At 41.1% G+C, this 21,125-nt stretch overlaps 1 protein-coding gene across 1 annotated transcript; it reads left to right on the plus strand.

Moving 5' to 3' along the window:
- The first annotated feature begins 437 nt into the window (after positions 1-437).
- LBR (lamin B receptor) lies at positions 438-20,166 on the plus strand. The gene is made up of 14 exons (XM_084261982.1): positions 438-539; positions 4,925-5,105; positions 5,975-6,163; positions 7,156-7,239; positions 7,809-7,983; positions 8,589-8,785; positions 12,208-12,262; positions 14,618-14,812; positions 16,094-16,197; positions 16,581-16,706; positions 16,803-16,971; positions 18,138-18,218; positions 18,310-18,432; positions 19,927-20,166. The coding sequence occupies exons 2-14, from the start codon at positions 4,941-4,943 to the stop codon at positions 20,085-20,087; spliced, it is 1,824 nt and encodes a 607-aa protein (XP_084118108.1). The 5' UTR covers positions 438-539; positions 4,925-4,940; the 3' UTR covers positions 20,088-20,166.
- The last annotated feature ends 959 nt before the right edge of the window (positions 20,167-21,125 follow it).

The following is a 21,125-nucleotide window of genomic DNA, read 5'->3' on the forward strand; positions in this document are numbered from 1 at the left end:
GCGGCGTGTGAGGCGGGAAACGCGAGCGCTCCGTATACAACAACACGGAGCTTGTTTACCGCCCAGCGGCGGGGCCTCTGTGGCGCAGGCGGCCTGAGGCGCTCCGCGCCGCCGCCATGGCGACCACAGCCTCCCATTCCCGCTGTCCCTCCCCGACCCCTTCCTGCCCTCCTCACTCACGCACACATTACCAGCCCCCGCCGCCGCAAACGGGCCACCCCGCCCCGCCCATGCCCTCACAGGGACAGGCGGCCAGGCAGGCCGGCAGGCGACGCGGGGTTCTGGCGGGAGGACCGCGCCATCGCTCGGCAGCCAATAGCGTGAGGCCACCCACGAGTCAAACGGCCAGTCGTGGCCAATAGGCGCGCTCGGCGGGCGGGAAGAGGTGGGGCGAAGGGGCGGATCGCTTGCGCGGCCGTAACCGTCGCTCAGGGCGGTTGTTACCGCAGCGGAGAGCGCCGCGCTTGAGTCTGGTTCCCGCTGCCCCGCGGAAGCGCCTCCTGCCCGGCCAGGCCCGGCCCGGTGGGGGCGGGCGCCAGGTAAGGGAATGGCGGCACCGGGACAGGCGTGGGTCGGGACACACCCCCGTCTGCGGCTTTCCCGTGGGGAAGAGCTCCGGCCAATCGTCGCCGCCGCCTCTCCCCGCCCCCGTGCGCGGGCGTTGGGCCGCGGCGTCGCTCAGGCCTCTCGCCCAGTGGGTGGAGGAGGGATGCGCTGTTCCGTTGCTCTGACCGTTTCCTTGCGCCTGGGGGTAAGGCAGCTGGACTCCCCTGCTTTGTTCGGGGCACGGTCCCCCCTGTCCGCTCTGTGGCGGCGCTGAGACGCCGGGCCCGGCGCAGAGAAAAGCCGCGGCTGCCCGGTGTGGCGGGGCCGCTTCGTGGGAGTGGGGAGGCCCAGCCTAAGTGGGGCGCCCTCCCCACCCCCACTTCCCCCACGGCGGAGGCCCCGCGCCAAGGCCCGGGCTGGGAGTGCGGATGGGGCGGGGCCTCCTTTGCCCCCGGCACGTCGGACTCTTCCTGTCAACACCGCGCCGCCGCGGCGGCCTTTACCCCATCGCTGTTCCTGGCCGCGCGTGGGGGAGTTTGAATGCCCGACGCTTTCCCTCCGCTTTCAGTGCTTCTGGTGAAAGGCTTTTCTAAGGGGATAAACCGCTTCCCTGCCTGAGGACCGAGAGGTTTTTATTTTATTTTGAGACCTACATGTGCTTGCTTTTAATGGTGAAGCTAATTTGTCTGTTCGGTTGAGCCATGCTTGAGCAGGGGAAGATTCACTCTACTACCACTATGGAAGTGCTAGAAATGTGGAATGAGTAAGGGTGATACTGCAAGGGTCCTGCAGTCTCATTGGTGAATTCAGTATTAACTTTCTATGCAGGAAGCTGTGTCTTGTTAGTCCTGACTCTCAGCGTTTTCTTTATTTTCCTGTATGTATTTGCATTAATTCAACTACTTCCCTTCTCTGACGTGCACAACGTTATCTATCAGTAGTGGGATGTCAGAATTAATAAGTAGAATCACTGGATATGTATGAACTTTGCTCTTCCAAAAGGGAAATTTTGTTTAGTGGCTTTATTTATTTTCCTAAAACCATGCACCCAGCCTTTGATGATGCGATACGGTTTTCCAGTGACTACAAGCTAGCAGTCTTATATTCTTGACAGGAATGAAGTATCTTTCCACATCTGTAGTCAGAGGGTCGTTAAGAAAGAACAGAAATGGATGTATGGGACAGTATATTTCTCTAATACTTTCATTCTTGGTTTATTCAAACAGTAACTGTTCTTTTTAACTAACTTCTAAGCTCCAGGGAGTTTTGCATTGTCTTGTCTTGATGTGGGGAACGAAATCCTTTTGAGTCGTTCCCTTAGAGTCTGGGTTCCAAAAGATGCAGAAGTGGTGCAGAAGACACAACTTTCATCTTGGGAGTAAGTGAATGTATTTGCAGTCAGGTATCTGTACAGTAGAGGGTTCATTGCATGAAACAACTGGCTTTTGGGGGTGCTTGGATCTATGTTTTGAAGTCCTGTGAATGAAAACGTTTGTATAGGTCTGCTATGAATATCGGCTGATACCGACCGATACTCTGAAAATTATCAAGGCTGGGCATTCAAAGAGCAATAAATTAAAATTTAATTTCTAAAATGTAACTTCTTAAAGGCATCCTATCTCTGTTTTTCTTGATGCCAGCAATGGTTTCTGTTACCTGAATAGATGAAGGCTGACTTCGAAAAGGTGTAGCTTTTCAAGGTGGGATATATGGAATGAAGATTGCAGACCTCCTTTACAGGAGGCACAGGGGTGCAAAACATTGGGGTCATTTTTGATAGGGTAAGAAGTAATATTTACTTTTGTGTGTGATGCTTGATTTCATCGTTAGGCTTTGTTATTTAAGGAAATAATGGAAAAATAAGTAGATCTTTCCGTTAATAAGATTGTTCATTACTCTTGAATCACAGGATTTCTACTAGGATAAATTTATTTCTTATTCTGGCATTTCATATTGGTGATACCTGCCTCGGGCTGGATTACATAACATTGATTTAGCCTCAGGTCCTTCAACCACACTTTCCAACTTTTAGAAACTAACTTTTGCACCTTTAGACAACAAGGTTGGAGCAGGGAAAGGTCTTTCCACCTTGAAAAAGAATTAAAGCTTCAGGTTACGTTTTCTTTGGGCTGTCTTCATGTTTGTCTACAAAAATACTGGGTTTGGAAGTTTGGCAGAGAATTGCATTTTTTTATCTGTAGGAAATTATATCTAATTTTTGAAGTGGATGTAAAAACCATGAAAATCAGTTTACATGTCCTTAGTAGCATCTTTCTCAAAAATTGTTTCCTTTCTTCAAAAAGATTATGTTTTTTCACAACTTTGCCCTAGGATCTGGCAGCTGAGTCCTGATCAGGCTCTGAGCTTACAGATGATGCCTGTGAGGCATCAAGTCAGGAGAAAAAGTGGTTGGCTGGAGTGTAGAAAGTACAAGCAACAGGAAATAAAGACATAATTCTGGTTGTGACATTGAGTGAAAGCTATGACTAGATGGGTGGAGGACCAGGGTTTAGACTATGGAAGAAGAGGAAGAAGCTGGAACTGTGCAATAGACTGAGGAAAGAATAGTAGTAGATGTGGATCTCCTTTTTGGGTGAAAAAAATGGACAAGGAGATAGAGATGAGGGTTGCCATCAGATCTTGAGCCCAGAGGTGGCAAAGAGGAACTGGAACTAGTTTGGTGTAAGAGGGCAGAAAACCACCAAGGAATTAAATGGGTGTAAGGAGAGAATGGTGAAGAATTTGAAAATGGAAGTATGGCAGATAGATTTCATGGAGTTGTTTTTTTTTTTTTAAAAAGGCTGTTAATTTGAGGGGTTTAAATTGACTGGGATGAAACAGGGTCAGAAGACTGGGAATTTTAGAAGGATAAAAAAGTAACGAGACTGAGACAAGAAACACTAGGTAGAAAACGTGAGCTGGAATAGCCTGTGTCTACAAGCATAGACCAAAACTCCAGTAACTTTTCAAACTGGCAGGTATTGGTGAAACTAAATGATGAAAATTACTCTTCTTGCTTTGTCAAATACTATACAGCAAAGGAGATGAACAGATGTTTCTTTTCTGAAGCAATTGGGAACATCAGCAGTGAAACCCACGAGGGAATTTAGCCAAGTTTTTGTTTCCTTCTTTGACTTGGAGAGCTGCACAGGTGTAAAATCTTAGCAGCAGCAGCAGCTTCAGGAAATTCCACAATGAGTTGACTGAAAAGTCTCACTTAGCCCCATCCCCCAATGCGTTATGAAGGTCTGTGAGAGCATATTAGCAGTATTCTTTTTACTAAATAATCTTACATTCTCACTGCAGGTTAGTTAATGTGTAATAAATTAGTATCTGTTTAAATATTTGTTTTTGCCTCATTTTGTGTAACTTTTATACAACATAGCAAACAAGTTAAGATGCTGTGAAACAAAAAGCTTTGCTGGTTGGTTTGTGTCATGTGTCGTGTTGTGTCCTGTCCACCCCAAGTTCCTAAGTTCACCATACTAATGGTGATAGTACATAAGTTAGTTTGTATTCTACCGTAGGCTTTTCAGATTTCCTTGCTTTGTATATTGAGGCCTGAGTCAAAGAAGTTGAGGTTAAAAGTGTCTTTTGCCATAGATACCTATTTTCAGATGGCAAGGTCATAATACAAGGCACTTGTCAAAGAGTTATTCAGGACTTCACATCTTAAAACATAACTTCCTTTAGTTTGCAGTTGTGTTTTCAAGTTTTCAATTCAGTTTTCCAAGATGCTATGTGAGTGCTCTGTTGCTGTGCTTTGTTTTCCTACAGGGCTTTGCAAATGGTATTAAATACCTTTTTACACTATATAGGTGGAAAAATATTCAACCCAGACAGGAGCCTAAATTATAGTGTGTCCTAACTTTTGAGTGTTTGGTAGAACAAATTGAATAAAGTATTTAATATGGCTGTGTGTACTGAATAGATGTGGGACCTTTTCATTTCAACATTTAGAAGTCATCACTAATCTTTGTAGAAACACAGGAAGAGAGGGTTAAAGGACACATAGATGCCATCTAACTTTTTTCAATATAAGATCAACTACATTTATGTAATTTTGGTCAAATATTTACTTTGCCAGGTTTTGGTCATCTCTGATGTAGATTGTATATCATCGCTGAATACTGGTCTAGATGTACTTTAAGACATTGAACGGTTTTTTTCGTAACATCTAATTTCAATTTTTCCTCTATTTTACACCTTTTTTTTCAATCTGCTATTAATTTGGCAATCTTTTTATCTTACAAAGGTAGCTTTCTGCCTATTAAGGGGAGGAGTGGTTTACTGTAAAGTTTCCCTTTTCCACCCTAAATGATACAGAGAGTAGAGAAAATGTTTGGCCATCACATGTAATGTTTTACTGCTTTCCTAGGGATTCTCTTTGGAAAATGCCAAACCGGAGGTTTGCGGATGGCGAGGTGGTGATGGGGCGTTGGCCTGGAAGCGTCCTCTACTATGAAGTACAAGTGACTAGCTATGATAATGCTTCTCATATTTATACTGTTAAGTACAAAGATGGGACTGAACTTGCTTTGAAAGAAAGTGATATAAAGGTGAGTACACATGCATGTATTTATAATGGAAGATTGCAATAATTTTGTGATGTAGATAAAATACAACTTACAATTGGAATGTTGCCCCTTGCAAGTTTTCATTAACTGTGTCTTCAAGGAATTGGTGCTAAATAATAGATTTTTCCTATGTGATATCTCAAGTAGAAGCTCAGAACACTGACCCTATCTTTAAAGAAGTGTGGTTGTTTTCTTTATGTTGAGAAAAAAACCAGCAACACATTTGGGGAAGAACAGGTCTGATCATTCAGATGACATGCTTGTTCATGGAAAACTGTTTTCAGGTAGCTTGTAAAGCTGCTAATCAGCAGGTTGGTGCTAGTTTGACTTCCTTCAACTTCTGAATAAGAAAGTTGAAAACAAATGCAAGCGTGTGGTTACGGGTCACTGTAAATGTAAATAGCACATACTCTTTAAGCACGTGCTGAAAATGTCTGTGAGTATCTTCTAGTGTTTCAGCGGTTTCAGAAGGTATTTTTCTCTGCTTGTGATAATTAGCCTTAAGAGATGAGATGGCTATAATTGCACTTACTTGTGCAAAGGCTTTAAGAGGGTAGTACACTTAAAAGCTTGGTGCCCGCATTGGTGGCTTACATCCACATCCTGATCTCTGTAGCTTTGGCAGGAATCTTCAACAGCTGGACTTGGGACAGGATTGTTTGGTTATTACCAGCAAAATGAGTATGCTGTAGTAGCTTTTTCTTAACAGCCTTTATACAGCATCAGTATAGGATATAAGAGACCATTCTATAGAACTGTCTGCCAGAGTCCTCATCATGCAAAACCCAAGTTACTGAAATTGTGGTTTGGAACGTGTAAGATAAGATTTTGCTTTCTTACGTTTCTTGTAGTCACAGTCATCATTCAAGCACAGGAAGAGCCATTCCTCTTCAAGTTCTCCCTCCAGAAGAAGTAGTAGCAGATCTCAATCTAGATCTCCTGGTCGGCCAGCAAAAAGCAGACGTCGTTCTTCTTCACAAAGCAGGGAACATAAAGATGACAAAAAGAAAATTATTCAGGAAACCAACTTAGCTCTACTGGTATTTGTTTTGTTTGTCTGTGGGTGTGTTGATTTTTTTTTCCATGAAAATAGACTTTCTAGCTTACAGAGTCATGAGGAAATTCTTGAAATATAAAAGTGGAAATGTTAAGTTCCATTTGAACTTGGTGGTACTGTGAAGTTCTCAGCAAACAAGCATAAATTCTTGATATTTTAATATTGAAGTAATTGCTGTCCATATACTTCCACTTGTGGAATGAGGCAGAGTTAGCCTACTTTTAAGATGTAGTGATAACATGTAGCAGGTAGGTATTAGAATTTGAAATACAGTAAGTTCTGTTTTCGTACAAAGTTCATTAAAGTAGTAATGAAAACTGTGGGAGGATTGATGCAGAGTTCAAGTTTGGAAAAAAAAAATCCCATGTGCTTACTGATTGATAACAGTGCAGAACTGTTTTCCTAACAAATTCTTACAGGATAGTTTTTATAAGTTTCTGTTCTGTCATGTTTGCTCTTGGCTTTTTTTGTGAAGGTTATATCGAGTACCAAAAATGGTTCTGCTTTTCTGTAAGTGAAGAATAGTAGAGGTGATGAGTTTAATTTGAAATGCGGGTAAACAGATGAGTTGTGTAAGCTTAGACTCATTAAAAGGATTCTTGTGAATTTATTTCATAGGAGATACTTAACGGAAACCCAAACTTTAAGTCCTATCTAGGATTCTGAAATTTCCTCTGCTTTCCTAATAGAATTGCTAAGTAGACACATATTTTATACTTGGCAGCTTTTAATGGTGGTTTAAAAGTAATTTGGAAGCTTTAAGCTGCATTCTCTCTTAATTTCACTGTGAATTTGAAAAAATAAAAATAATACACTTTTCCTTTTCTTAAACGAGTTTTCTTCCCTTGTTTGTGAGCTGAAAACCAGAGCAGTTGGAAAAACGGCTAGATAGTGTTCTTAATTATTCATTACATACTCAATGTGGCTGTTATTTTCAGAATGCTAAAGTTAGATTATTTTTTTTCTTTTAAGCAGAAGCTGAGTGAGAACAACACCAGGAGATACAATGGTGAACCCGACAGTACAGAAAGAAATGACACATCCCGCATCATTTTGGAGGTACGGACATCGTATTTACTCTTAGCTTTACGTCTCGTTCTGGCTTAGCTTTCTCAGAAATCCATAGAAAAGAGGAGAACTAGAATGCAACGTAGGATGATGTCAAATAAGTTTATTGTTCAGTGAAGTTCAAGGTGGAGGGAGTATTTGGAAGGGAAGAGTATGAGAGCTGTGCAACATGCTTTTTTCTTGTTTGTTCTTTCCATCAAACCCTCACTGGTTATTTCTGTTCATTCCCATGCTTTTTCACTATGAATGTTTGATCATATTCTTTGAAGCCAAATCAGTTCTTTAGTCCTGATTGTTAGCTAATGCACAGAGATGTAGCAGAAAGGAGGGTGGGAATGGGTGACCTGAACTCCTGCTGATACACAATCATGGCTGAAGTGGTCACAATGGAACTGATTTTAGCAGTCTCTTCATATAAGTGCATAAACTTCATTACTGTATAGAAGACGCCTGTTGGTGTTCCGTAGTGAATAACATCCTGTTAAATAAAAAATACGGGAATAAAAGAAGGTAAAGTGAGTGGTTTATTGGTTTAGTAAATTATTTTTACTCATGAACAGCAAAAGTCAAAACCAGACCTGGAAACAGAGCGTGTGCTTGAACAGTACAGCTTACACTCAAGAAAAGAAGAGAAGAAGAAAGAGATACATTCAGAGAAAAAGATTTTTGAGCCAACAAAAACAATTGAGAAAGCATCATCAAAAACAAAGGAACTAGAGTTTGGTGGAAGACTTGGTATGTGTGCAAAATGTGGTAATAGTTGCAAATTGGTAATTTTAAGGGGTGGGTTTTTTTTACTTACTGACCATACCCTCATGTCAAGAATTGTTTTTCTGATTTTTGGACAGTGGTTCCAGAATCCAGAGTCATATGGCAGCGCTTCATGCGGTCTCTACTGGTATTGGTAGCAGTCAAAGAACTGTTACTATGCTTGGTTCTCTTGTGAAATATGGTGAAGATCTTGAGCCTTCCTTTGCACAGTGACATTTAACTATTTGCAAATGAAATTTAAGAAGCAAATAGCAGAGTTTCACACTTTCAAAACCTAGGTGTCTCAGACTCAGCAGTATTCTTTATATAGTTTCTTTGAGCAGTTCTAAAGGGATGCAGTGAGTCTGATCCTTCAGCTTGGTTATATGACCAAGTGAGAAGAATGTTCCTGTATGCTGTTATGTGGCTAGGAGATTGCTGCTGCCTCGCTTCAGAAATAGTTGACAATCTCTTCTTTGATATCAGAGTTAATAACAAGCTTTATTAGTGGGATTGAAAGTAGGTTGTTTGTTTGTTTGTTATTTTTTGTCTAAGTTTATCTTCTGATATGGCACGGTGTCTGTTTACAGGGACTCTCACGCTGATACTTTTCCTGCCTGCTACTGTACTCTACTTGCTGTTGATGTGCAAACAAGAGGACCCCAGTCTTATGAACTTCCCTCCACCTCTTCCAGCACTTGAAAGTCTTTGGGAGACTAAGACGTTTGGTATTTTTCTTCTGTGGTTTTTCCTTCAGGCTCTGTTCTACTTACTACCAATTGGAAAGGTAAGCTGTTGGGTAGCAATTGGGTCTTTTGGAAAATGAATTTGTGAATTAGGCTGAAAGGTAGGGTATGTTTTTTATGCAGTGAACTGGAAAGCAAATAAATTCATTTTCCATGTAAATAAAATATGATTACTGCAGATTTCTGTAACCTTAAAATGGCACAGTTTGTTAAGAATTTAATGGCTGTGAATTTCACAGTATTACAGTAGAAAAAGCAGAAGGCATTGTATAGGAGTTTGTGGTGGTTTAGCCCTGGCTGGAGGCCAGATGTCCACCAAAGTCAGTCTATTACTCCCCTTAGTTGGACAGGGGAGAAAATATATATTAAGAGGCTCAGGAGTCAAAATAAGGACAAGGAGAGGTCATTCTGTCATCAGTGACGTGGGCAAAACAGACTCAACACAAAGTGAAGGAGAGAGAAACTACTCTATTACACTACACTACAAAGAACAGTGAAAAAACCGGAGTTGAGAGCACGACCAGATCTTAAAACAAACGGGACCAGATCTTAAAACAAACGGGACCAGATCTTAAAACAAACGGGACCAGATCTTAAAACAAACGGGACCAGATCTTAAAACAAACGGGACCAGATCTTAAAACAAACGGGACCAGATCTTAAAACAAACGGGACCAGATCTTAAAACAAACGGGACCAGATCTTAAAACAAACGGGACCAGATCTTAAAACAAACGGGACCAGATCTTAAAACAAACGGGACCAGATCTTAAAACAAACGGGACCAGATCTTAAAACAAACGGGACCAGATCTTAAAACAAACGGGACCAGATCTTAAAACAAACGGGACCAGATCTTAAAACAAACGGGACCAGATCTTAAAACAAACGGGACCAGATCTTAAAACAAACGGGACCAGATCTTAAAACAAACGGGACCAGATCTTAAAACAAACGGGACCAGATCTTAAAACAAACGGGACCAGATCTTAAAACAAACGGGACCAGATCTTAAAACAAACGGGACCAGATCTTAAAACAAACGGGACCAGATCTTAAAACAAACGGGACCAGATCTTAAAACAAACGGGACCAGATCTTAAAACAAACGGGACCAGATCTTAAAACAAACGGGACCAGATCTTAAAACAAACGGGACCAGATCTTAAAACAAACGGGACCAGATCTTAAAACAAACGGGACCAGATCTTAAAACAAACGGGACCAGATCTTAAAACAAACGGGACCAGATCTTAAAACAAACGGGACCAGATCTTAAAACAAACGGGACCAGATCTTAAAACAAACGGGACCAGATCTTAAAACAAACGGGACCAGATCTTAAAACAAACGGGACCAGATCTTAAAACAAACGGGACCAGATCTTAAAACAAACGGGACCAGATCTTAAAACAAACGGGACCAGATCTTAAAACAAACGGGACCAGATCTTAAAACAAACGGGACCAGATCTTAAAACAAACGGGACCAGATCTTAAAACAAACGGGACCAGATCTTAAAACAAACGGGACCAGATCTTAAAACAAACGGGACCAGATCTTAAAACAAACGGGACCAGATCTTAAAACAAACGGGACCAGATCTTAAAACAAACGGGACCAGATCTTAAAACAAACGGGACCAGATCTTAAAACAAACGGGACCAGATCTTAAAACAAACGGGACCAGATCTTAAAACAAACGGGACCAGATCTTAAAACAAACGGGACCAGATCTTAAAACAAACGGGACCAGATCTTAAAACAAACGGGACCAGATCTTAAAACAAACGGGACCAGATCTTAAAACAAACGGGACCAGATCTTAAAACAAACGGGACCAGATCTTAAAACAAACGGGACCAGATCTTAAAACAAACGGGACCAGATCTTAAAACAAACGGGACCAGATCTTAAAACAAACGGGACCAGATCTTAAAACAAACGGGACCAGATCTTAAAACAAACGGGACCAGATCTTAAAACGCTTTCCTCCCACCACTCCCTTCTTATCAGACTTTAGTCAGGATTTTGCTCCCTTCTTCCCCCCTGTTCGCAGTACAGGGGGGACAGGGACTGGGGAAAATGGGGTTCTTGGTAGCACCTTCCACCCATCCCTCCATTCTAAGCAGACTTCCCTTTAGCCATGGTCTTGCTTCCTTCTTCCTTCTGCTCGCAGCACAGGGGGCAGGGACTGGGAGATGGGGGCTTCGGTCAGTCCCTTGCAAGTTGGTTTCCTTCTTGGCCGGGTGCGGGGGGCATTCATTCCACACCCTTCCCCTGCTGCACCGTGGGGTCTCACCCACAGGAGACAGTCCTCCACGAACTTCTCCAACCTGAGTCCTTTCCCCAGGGCTTTATCTATTCACCAGCTGCCCTGGTGTGGGTCACTGCTATGGCGGGCAGTCATAAATCACAATGTCTCTCAGCCCTAGTCCTCTGTGGGGTCACCAGCCTCTCCCAGAAAACCTGTTCCAGTGCAAATCTCTCTCACTCATTGCTGTGTCTCTGTTGCTCCTCATGGCTGCAAGTGCTGGCAGGGGCTTGTTCCAATGTAGGGTCACAGCATATTCTCTATGTGTCCACCTGCTCCATCCAGTGTGGAGCCCCTCCACGGGCTGCAGGTGGGGTCTCAGCCTTTTGCATGGGTTTCTCCATGGGCTGTAGGAGCATCTTTCTCTCCAGCATCTGGGGTGCCTCCTCCCCCGCCCTGTTCAGGCCCTGGTGTCTGCACAGCTCGTTACATCTTCTTGTTCCCTTCTCTGGGGGCAAAATGCAGCTGCTTCCAGGTTGTTTTCTCCTGTATGTGATTCTCAGAGGCACTTGACTATCTCTTGGGCCGTGACTTTGGCCTTGAATTGCTCGTTGTTTATAGTTTAGGCTGGCAGAAAACTCTTAACTGCTGCTTAAGAATCCATCTCAGCAGCACAGCCTCACAAAACTGCAACAGAGTTCAAATCAAAGCATGGATAAAACTTGCTTGATAGAATCCTAGAATAATTTCAGATACTCAGTTTATTATTGATATCCAGTGTTTTGGAATGTAATCTTTACTTACAGCAAGCTATAAACCATTCTAGCTGTATGCATATGAAGCAAATGCTCTGGTTTCCTCTTTTGTGACTTGAGAGATACTGTCACATTCTGAAAGACCACTATAATAATAGATCATTCAATCATGGTGGTGTTCTATTGCTATATATGTTTGCAATGATTGGAGCAGCTCTCTTTTCTTGAGGCTTGTTAGGAACAGACTTTTTGATTTTACTTTTTAGTATTTGAAGTTGCCCTGTTTCTTTTGCTATCCAGAGTATGCTTTTGAGAACGTGTGATCTTCAGATTTGAATGTGTTTAGCTGCTTACCTTGATTGACTGTCTTTGTGGTCAAGATGTGCTTGATTTCCTTTGTCTGCCAGTCCCCCCAGAATAATACTCTGAAACACTATTGTTTTATTCTTCCTAGGTTGTGGAAGGCCTTCCTCTTTCAAGTGGAAGGAAACTGCAGTACCGGATAAATGGTAAACATGTTGCAATTGTTTATTCTGAAATTGATAGTGCTATCTGCTTTGCAGTGCACAGTACCATAAGATACACGTGATGAAAGACACTATGGTCAAAGCTAGATACCTGTTGTAAATCTTTCAAAAAGATACAACAAACGTTGTCTTGGAAGAAGAAGGTTAGTAATGATCAGGTACTAACCGTCCCAAGAGCACTATACAGGGAATCTGGTGACTCCTGTCATATTCCTTACATAATTATTAAATAGGCAGTTACCTATCAGAAGTGTTAGTAATGCTTATGTAACAAGGACTTACTCTGGAGGTGGTCAGAAGCGATGTTAAGAGGTTTTATGCAATGTGTCTAGATGATCTGGGATGTCTCCCGTTTGCAGACTAACAAGAAGGGTCTTGTAATTGATTTAAGATTTCTTCTTGTCTGGCAAAAAACACTTCTGAGATCGTACACAGTTCTGATTTCAGTTGCTATGAATAAGACTATTTTCTCATCTAAGTTTAAAGTATGGTTTAGCATATTTCAGCAGTCTTAATTTTTCAGGCTTAAATAGGAATCTTTACTTTGAATCCGTGAAGGTATTTCAGACTACCAATTTGTTTACTTAGACCATTCAAGGACACTGGTGGTAATGGAATCCAGTTGTTACATTAAAAAGCTATGTGGGTTTTTGTCATACTCTGGTAAGACACACCATTTTCAGGTCTGAGTAGGGCTATATATAAATCATGGAAGTGTAAGTCAGTAACGTGAAGCGAGTCATATTGTGACTGCCTCATAACTCTATTTGGATGTACTTCTGTCTTTAGCAGGGGCCTGCTTTCTTTTTTTCCTGTATTCTGATAAAGGGAAGAAATAAGCTACGTGATTTGGATGGTTTAAAAAGGAAAAAAAAAAAAAGCCATCTTGTTGCATCAAAGGCTAATTCTGTAAGCATCTTTGAAAGCTTTCTTGAGGAAAGGAAGACAACCAGTGACAGGACAAGAGGCAGTGGGCACAAACTGAAATACGTGAGGTTCTGTCTAAACATCCGGAAACACTTTGTTGTGAGAGTCGCTGAGAGCTGGCATAAGTTGTCTGGAGAAGTTGTGGGGTCTCTGGGGTATCTTTGAGACATTAAAAAGCTGTGTGGAAATGGTCCTGGGCAACCAGCTGTAGGTGGCCCTGCTTGAGCAGGGAGTTGGACTAGCTGAGCTCTGTAGGTGCCTTCTAGACTCAACCATTGTTACCCTGTGAAAGGTTTCATAGAAGGTGCTTAAATGAGAGCTGTGTAGAGCTGCCTGCTTATATTTGGACATCATTCCATTGTATGTGACTTTATACTTTCAAAGTACAAAAGCTTTGGGTTCAAGTTTTGACTTGGCAGTTACTTTAATACTTTAATTATTGGTATCAGTGTCAAGGTATGTATAATAAATGATAAATACTGTAAGAAAACGTTTTCTCAGCTGCCCTTTGGATAAAATGTGACCTGCTGTCTTTATCCAGTAGTAGTTTCACTGTCCATTTCTCCATTAGAATCTGAAATTGGATCATTTGTTGTAAAAAAAAAAAAAAAAAAAAAAAATAATCACAAGAAGAAGGAGGAGCAGAGAGTATTCACGCTTCTTCACCTTTTGATGGGGAGCAAAGGAAACTGTAGGGCATAGAGTAAATGTCTTGGAGTCATAGAATTGTTCAGGCTGGAGAATGCCTTTAATACAATAGATTTGTGGTTGTACTGTAGCACTGCCAAGTCCACACTGAACCATGTCCCTGAGCCACATCTACACACCTTTTAAACACCTCTAGGAGTGGCAACCTGACCACTTACCTGGGCAGCCTGTCCCAGTGCTTGACAGTCTTCTCTGTGAAGAAATTTTTCCTAATACCTAATCTAAACCTTCCCTGGCACAACTCTGAGGGTGTTTTCTATTGTTCTGTTGCTTCTTGTCCGGAAGAAGAGATCAACACCCACCTGGCTAGAACCTCCTTTCAGGTAGTTGTAGGGAGTACTGAGGTCTCCCCTCAGCCTCCTTTTCTGCAGACTAAACATGTTCTCTCAGCTGCTTCTCATAAAACCTGCTCTCTAGACCCTTCACCACCTTCATTATTACTTTGGACACACTGCAGCACCTCAGTGTCGTAGTGAGAGGCTCAAAACTGAACACAGCATCCAATGTGTAGCCTCACCGGTGCCTTGTCTTACATTGCTGTGCCCCAGAAGTTAGAACCTGATGGGATTTGTAGGATGTTACTGGAATATAGACAAATCTTAGAAGAAGTAAAGATGCACAAGGTCTGGACTAGGTAGGTTCTACTAGGAATGATTTTTAATTCTTTGCTAATATGTTTTTTTTTTCTTCTACATCTTCTAGGGTTTTACGCTTTTGTTTTGACTGCTGCACTTATTGGAACTTTACTATACTTTAAATTTGAACTTCATTATTTGTATGATTACTTCGTGCAGTTTGCTGTGGCAGCTGCAGTTTTTTCTATGGGGTTGAGCATTTATCTCTATATTCGGTCCCTGAGAGTGCATGAGGAAGACCTAGCACCAGGTGGAAATTCTGGTGAGTTTTGTAAATATTTTATAAATACTTTGGATAACTAGTTTCCAGTCCTTTGCTACAGTTTCGTTTTTATTAATGAAAAGCTCTATTTAGGGCTGGTTATAATACTGTGACTTAGTGTGACTTAGGTTTACTTTCTTTGTGTTGCAAGTTAAATGGCAGTTTTTTATTAACACTCAGATACTGCAAAATGCTTAGCAGTTTGGTTGGATTATCTTTAAGAGTTTATGCAAAAGTATCTTGACTGGTCTGGTCCTCTAGCAGTGAGGAGAGTTCTTACAGATTTCAGCATCTGTCTAGGAGGCTTGTCTAGTTCACTTCTAGTGCACCTCCTGGTGGCCCTTTTCCTGAAACGGAATACAAAGAGGAACTGAAAAATCTAGATACTTTGATAGTGGGAAGTCAGTACAGACCTTGAAATCAGTGTATTTCTAAGCTTTTGCTGATCACTTTTACATCTAATTATCTCAATTGAGCTTTGAAAGAAATTTTGATTCAGTCATGCAACTACCTACCTAGAAACTGTCAATTCTGTATATGTTTTTGTAGCACAAGGGATAGATTGAGAAGTTGATTAGCGTTAAATGTTAAACAAGCTGCTTTTAAAAATGATCATAGGGTGGCTAAGAAAGGGATTTCATGGACAGAACATTCAGTTCATTGAAATGAAGTATTAAGTAGCTTCTGGGTTTTTTGTCAGTGTAGTGTGCGTGTGTGAATGATCATAAATTGGTTTTTCTTTGGAAAATGCAGTTCTAGTCTCTCTAGGTGGCATAGTAGCATCCTGTAACTGTTCTGCAAAGTGCTTGGTATTTTTTTAACTTGGTGCAGGGTAACTCAAAGTGAAGGTATTCTGTTTTCTTTCTTGTCCAACTCTTTCAGCGGACCAGGGTGTTGTCACAGCTAAAGGAATTTTTGCTACCAGAGAAGAAAAATTAAGTAGGAGTAAAAGTAGAATTAATTAGTACCGTAAGATCATGAAACTGTAGTGTGACCTTCAGGAGAAGGCTGAAAATTAAGAAGGAACAAATGTCCAGAAGAAATAAGACACTGTAGTAACTCCTAAAGTGTTCAGTACTCCTAACAAATAAAATATCTGGACCCCTTCAAACATAAACCACTTGGATTTTGCTTTGAATTTTGCATTCTCTCACATTTTTCTTGCTAACCTAAATGCATTTTTATTTATGACAGAATGTCAGTGGGAAATAGGAGCTACTCTACAGGGAGTTTAGTAGAGGATGAAGAATATTGCTAACACAGAGTATGTCTTATTTGCAGGGTATTTTGTTTATGATTTCTTTACTGGACATGAACTAAACCCTCGTATTGGCAGTTTTGATCTCAAATACTTCTGTGAGTTGCGGCCAGGATTAATTGGCTGGGTGAGTCAGTAATCAGTTATTTTTATTTTATTTGCTTAAATACAACACTTTTTTGGTAATTGGTATTAAGGATACAATATGTATTTCTAAGCAGGGGAAAAGGAGTTACAGTTTCATGTTGACAAAGTTTTAATACCATTTTTATTCACCATAGGACGGTTTCTAGAGTCTAGCTTTTTTTTGCTTTGTGGGAAATGAAAACTATTCTTCAAGTATTCATATGCTGAGGCTGCAGCTTCAGAAATGTAGTTAGTTGCAAACTGTTCTTTGTGAGACAGATTATCTGTTTGAAACTTAAGTACTGGTTAGAAGCATCTGTAGTGTAAAAGAAAAGACCATTTTGATTTACAAGAAAAATATGTAATAAAATGTTTTCTCACTAGGTCGTTATAAACTTGGCGATGCTCTTGGCTGAGATGAAGATACACAATCTCAGTATGCCATCTCTGCCAATGATACTGGTGAACAGCTTTCAGCTGCTTTACGTGGTGGATGCTCTTTGGAATGAGGTAAATGGCAATCATGTTAAACTGTTACCATTTCTAATTGCAATGTTAAATGAATCAGACGTTGTAAGTTCTAAATTTCTTCCTCCTTGTTTCTAGGAAGCTGTTTTAACTACCATGGATATTACCCGTGATGGATTTGGATTCATGCTAGCATTTGGAGATTTGGTGTGGGTTCCATTTGTCTACAGTCTGCAGGCCTTCTATTTAGTTGGCCATCCTACTGCAATTTCTTGGCCAGTGGCTGTTTCAATTACTATTCTGAACTGTAAGTTAAAGTTCTCGTTCCTGGGAGGAAGTAGTGCTGATTTTGTTTCTTTGAGTTTTGAGGTGAAGCTTTTGCTAAGATGCGAGATATTTTCTGTATTACACACATCCACAAGCAGTGGCATCTGACCTACTGTTTAATATAAAAAATATAATAAATTCTCCTTTTATCAAACGAAGGATAAATGAGAGTCTGGACACCTAACTCCTCTGTTGAGACGTCTTTAGATGGATGCTGTCTGGAGTTACAGAAGTCACTTAAACATTTTGAATGAAGTGTAGCAGATGACTTCTAATCTAGTGACTGTGAGTGGCTGCTACAGGAAAAAGTCAGTAACTCATTGGCTGTACTTTACTGAACTAGGTAAAACAGGGTTTTGTTGTTTAAAAAATTTGCAGCTCCTTCCCCTGTGCCCATAGCTACAAACTCATGTCAGTGAAGAACATCTCCTTTCTTCTAGCAGTATTGAGAGAGGGTCTTGCATTCTTAGGGAATCTCACATTTGCACCAGTTTGGCCTTCTAGTTTGTCCCTCTTATCGAAGTAATAAACCTAAAAGACAAAGCTTTTTGTAGATAGGAAAAACTGAATTGAAACACTTAGTAAATTGTAAGCCTTTATATTCTATGTGCAATCCTAAGGAAGACAGCATCTTTTTCAATTAAATTTTTGGGGTTTTTCTTAACACATTTATGTGAACTATGTTGTGATCATGTTTTTTCAATACAGCCTCAGAAAAAGCAATTTTAAGCTTGTTTATAAAAACAATGGGGGAAAGAATTTCAAACCCAGTTAATACTTAAAGGTTTGGTTCTTCTAATGTCATCAACTTGTGTGCTGCTAATACAGCTATAATCTTGCTGACTGCAGCACAACTAATTTCAAACTCAGTGTTAGGTTTTAATAAACTATTTCAGACATAAATGTAAAAGGAGATGTGAAAGTCAAGTGTCTTAACTTAAAGTTAGTACTGTGTATGCAATATGGAATGTGGGCTTCCAGTAGTGTTTTTATCTTATTAGAGCTCTGAGAACTGCACAGTATCAGTTGTTATGTCTGGTGGAAAGATTTCAATATAATAAGAGTGGCAGAGAGCATGACAACGCTTTTGTGAAGGAAAGAAGTGGAAAATACTGAAAACGTAAAATAAATGATGTGTGTTTTCAGGTGTTGGGTACTACATATTCCGTAGTGCCAACTCTCAGAAGAACAGTTTCCGAAGGAATCCAGCAGACCCCAAGCTGGCCCGTGAGTGCATTTTTATTTGTTCAACTGCTGTACAGTGTCACTTTAAGTACACGGTTCAACTGTTGTGTTGACTACAATAATCTATTCACAGATCTGAAAGTTATACCCACTGCAACTGGAAAAGGGCTTCTTGTCACGGGTTGGTGGGGTTTTGTTCGCCACCCTAATTATCTTGGTGACATCATCATGGCTCTAGCATGGTCCCTACCCTGTGGTAAGTTCTTGAAATACAAGTGGGTTTTAATGAAAATGCTTGTATGTTTTGGCATCTGATTGAATTTGAAATGCAAAGTGAAAGTTACTTGAGATGCTACCTGTAATTGATGGAATGGCAAATTTCTGTTTTGTAAGCTTAATCTGACACCTGTTTTCTCTTACACCGTATCATTCATATCTTACTATAGGTTTGACACACATTAGAGACTTTACTCTTCTGAAAACGTTTTATACTGATTGGGCTTGCTTGCTAATAAGTTGTTCCTTATTTTTTTCTAGGCTAGTGGCTTTGCTATAGTGTTTTCAAAGGGAGCTCCCAAATGGTGGAAGCTTGCTTGGGAACAGGGGCTACCACTTACTGCAGTGGACTTTATATATATATTCTTTTTTTTAAAAAAAATCTTTTCCTTGAACTCATCAGACTTAAAGGACTGGAATTCTAAAGTTTTTGTTAATGAGTACTAATTTTCATGAAGCTTGGAAGAGGTTAAGGAGCCCTTTTGTCTGAAAGGGTTTTATAGTCCTGATTCTTTGCAAGAGCTTAGTCAGAGCAATGAGAGTTTCAGAAAACACACATGACTCTGCTACTCTTGCCCCTCTCATTCAAGTCTGAAAAATGGCTTTGGACTCCTCCTTTGCCTGAAGGATTTTCACAGAACTGATCATGATGGCTGTTGGAGGCAGAAATTTTTTGTGCCCAGTGGAACAGTCTGGTTTTGCAGAGTGTGGGACACAGGGAGATTTGGTAGAGGGGTCTCTGTCACCAAGTAGTTAATGTCCTGACCGGGGTGTCAGCTGAGAGAGGATGCTGGAGTTCAGATGTTCCTCCAGGGGTTAGTTCTGTTTTGGATTTTATCTGAGGAAAGACAAAACTAAATTAGCATCTACACTTGCAGACAGTATCCTGGAAGAGGATGTCTCTGCGTGTCCCTGCTTTTTAGCCTAGAAAAGAGAAAACTGAGGGGGGGAATTTATCAGTGCTTATAAATACTTGATGTGTGGGTGTCAGGAGGATGGGGTCAGTCTTTTTTCAGTGGTGCCCAGTGACAGGACAAGAGGCAATGGGCACAAACCTGAATATAGGAAGTTCCACCTAAACGTAAGGAGGAGCTTCCTTACTGTGAGGGTTGCAGAGCACTGGCACAGACTGCAAGGAGAGGCTATGGAGTCTCCATCTCCAAAGATGTTCAAAACCTGCCTGGATGCATATGCATGGAGAGTGATGTTGGTAGGTTTTGAGAATATTCTGAATTTTAAGGATTATTTCTTGGTTTCTTGTGGTTTCCTATCTGCATGTAAACATATCAGAAAAATCTTTGCACTATCCCATATCTGATACTTTAGAATACAAGTACAAGATGCTTCAGCGCATAACAAACAACTATGTGTCACCAGTTTTAGCACATGTTAATAGCTAACACTTTGGGAATTTTTTTTGGGGGGAAGGGGGGAGTGACTGTATCTAAAGTGACTTTCTTGCTTTATTCTACAGGTTTTGATCACATTTTACCATATTTCTATGTGATCTATTTCATCTGCTTGCTTGTTCACCGAGAGGCTCGTGATGAGCACCACTGTAAGCAAAGATACGGCTTGGCGTGGGAAAGGTATTGTCAGCGTGTACCGTACCGCATATTTCCTTACATCTACTAGAGCACTCCTGACGTCTGGCTTGCAGATCACTTCTAAAGTTAGTTTCTTGGCAAATAAAAATATACCTCTTACTTTTGCACTTGGTCTATTTGTTATTGAGGCTTTTAAAAAAAAAAAAAAGTGACCAGAGGAGTGCATCAACAGGTATTTACAAGTAATCTTAAATATGTTAGTTGTGAACTGTCTGACTTCAATTTTTTTTTAAAAAAAAATTGTGAATTTTAAAAAGTCCTGGAGCCCTAATTTTTCAGTTAAGTTTTATCTAGAATCCTAAGTTTACATTTTTTATTGCGTTTAATTAAGCACTGTGATGTAAAGTATTATTTTCTTAATACAATAAATACAGAAATTCCATCCAGTTCACTTTTTTTTGGTGTTAACTTCTACCATCTAACTTCAGATGTCTAACTTACTGCCTGAATTGGAGGGGCAGAGTCTTTTTGGTCAGTGGAGCTGGAAGTAGAGGATTTAACCCACATGAGGGGCTTGTACCACTGGCAAGTGCTGCCTTGCAGCCCGGGCCTGGAACTGGCACAGCTCAGCTCAGCTGGGTGGTTGTCCCCCTCCTGGGTTTTCTTTAATATTATTTTTTTTGGTCAGGGAGGCTCGGGTGGCTCCTCCTGCCCTGCAGCAGGGATGCAGTGGGGATGATAGGAGGGTGATAAGAAGTGAAGGGGCCCAACTGTCCCCTCACATCCCATTCCCCTGTTCTTGAGGCAGTTTCAGGATAGACCAAGGGGGCTCTGAGCTAGTGCTTGGCAGCATCCTGACCCTAGAGGGCAGGCACACTTCTGGCTCAGGCTTCTGAAAGCAGAGGATACAAACGCTTCATAGAATCATCGAGTGTGGTAGGTTGGAAGGGACCTTAAATGTCATGTAGTCCAACCCCCCTGCAGTAAGCAGGGACACCTTTAATTAGATCAGATTGCTCAGGGCTTCATCAAGCCTGATCTTGAATGTCTTCAGGGATGGGGCCTCCACCACCAATCCGGGCAACCTGTTCCAGTTTCTCACCACCCTCAGAGTGAAAAACTTCTT

This window comes from Gallinula chloropus (genome assembly GCF_964237585.1).
Source record: "Gallinula chloropus genome assembly, chromosome: 3".
In the NCBI taxonomy this organism is placed as follows: Eukaryota; Metazoa; Chordata; class Aves; order Gruiformes; family Rallidae; genus Gallinula; species Gallinula chloropus.

Bases quoted from the DNA above. Each gene is read 5' to 3' on its own strand.
- LBR (XM_084261982.1), top strand. From the start codon at position 4,941: ATGCCAAACCGGAGGTTTGCGGATGGCGAGGTGGTGATGGGGCGTTGG. The intron at 7,984-8,588 runs GTATGTGTGCAA...GTCTGTTTACAG, and splicing joins AGAGTTTGGTGGAAGACTTG to GGACTCTCACGCTGATACTT. The intron at 18,219-18,309 runs GTGAGTGCATTT...ATCTATTCACAG, and splicing joins AGCAGACCCCAAGCTGGCCC to ATCTGAAAGTTATACCCACT.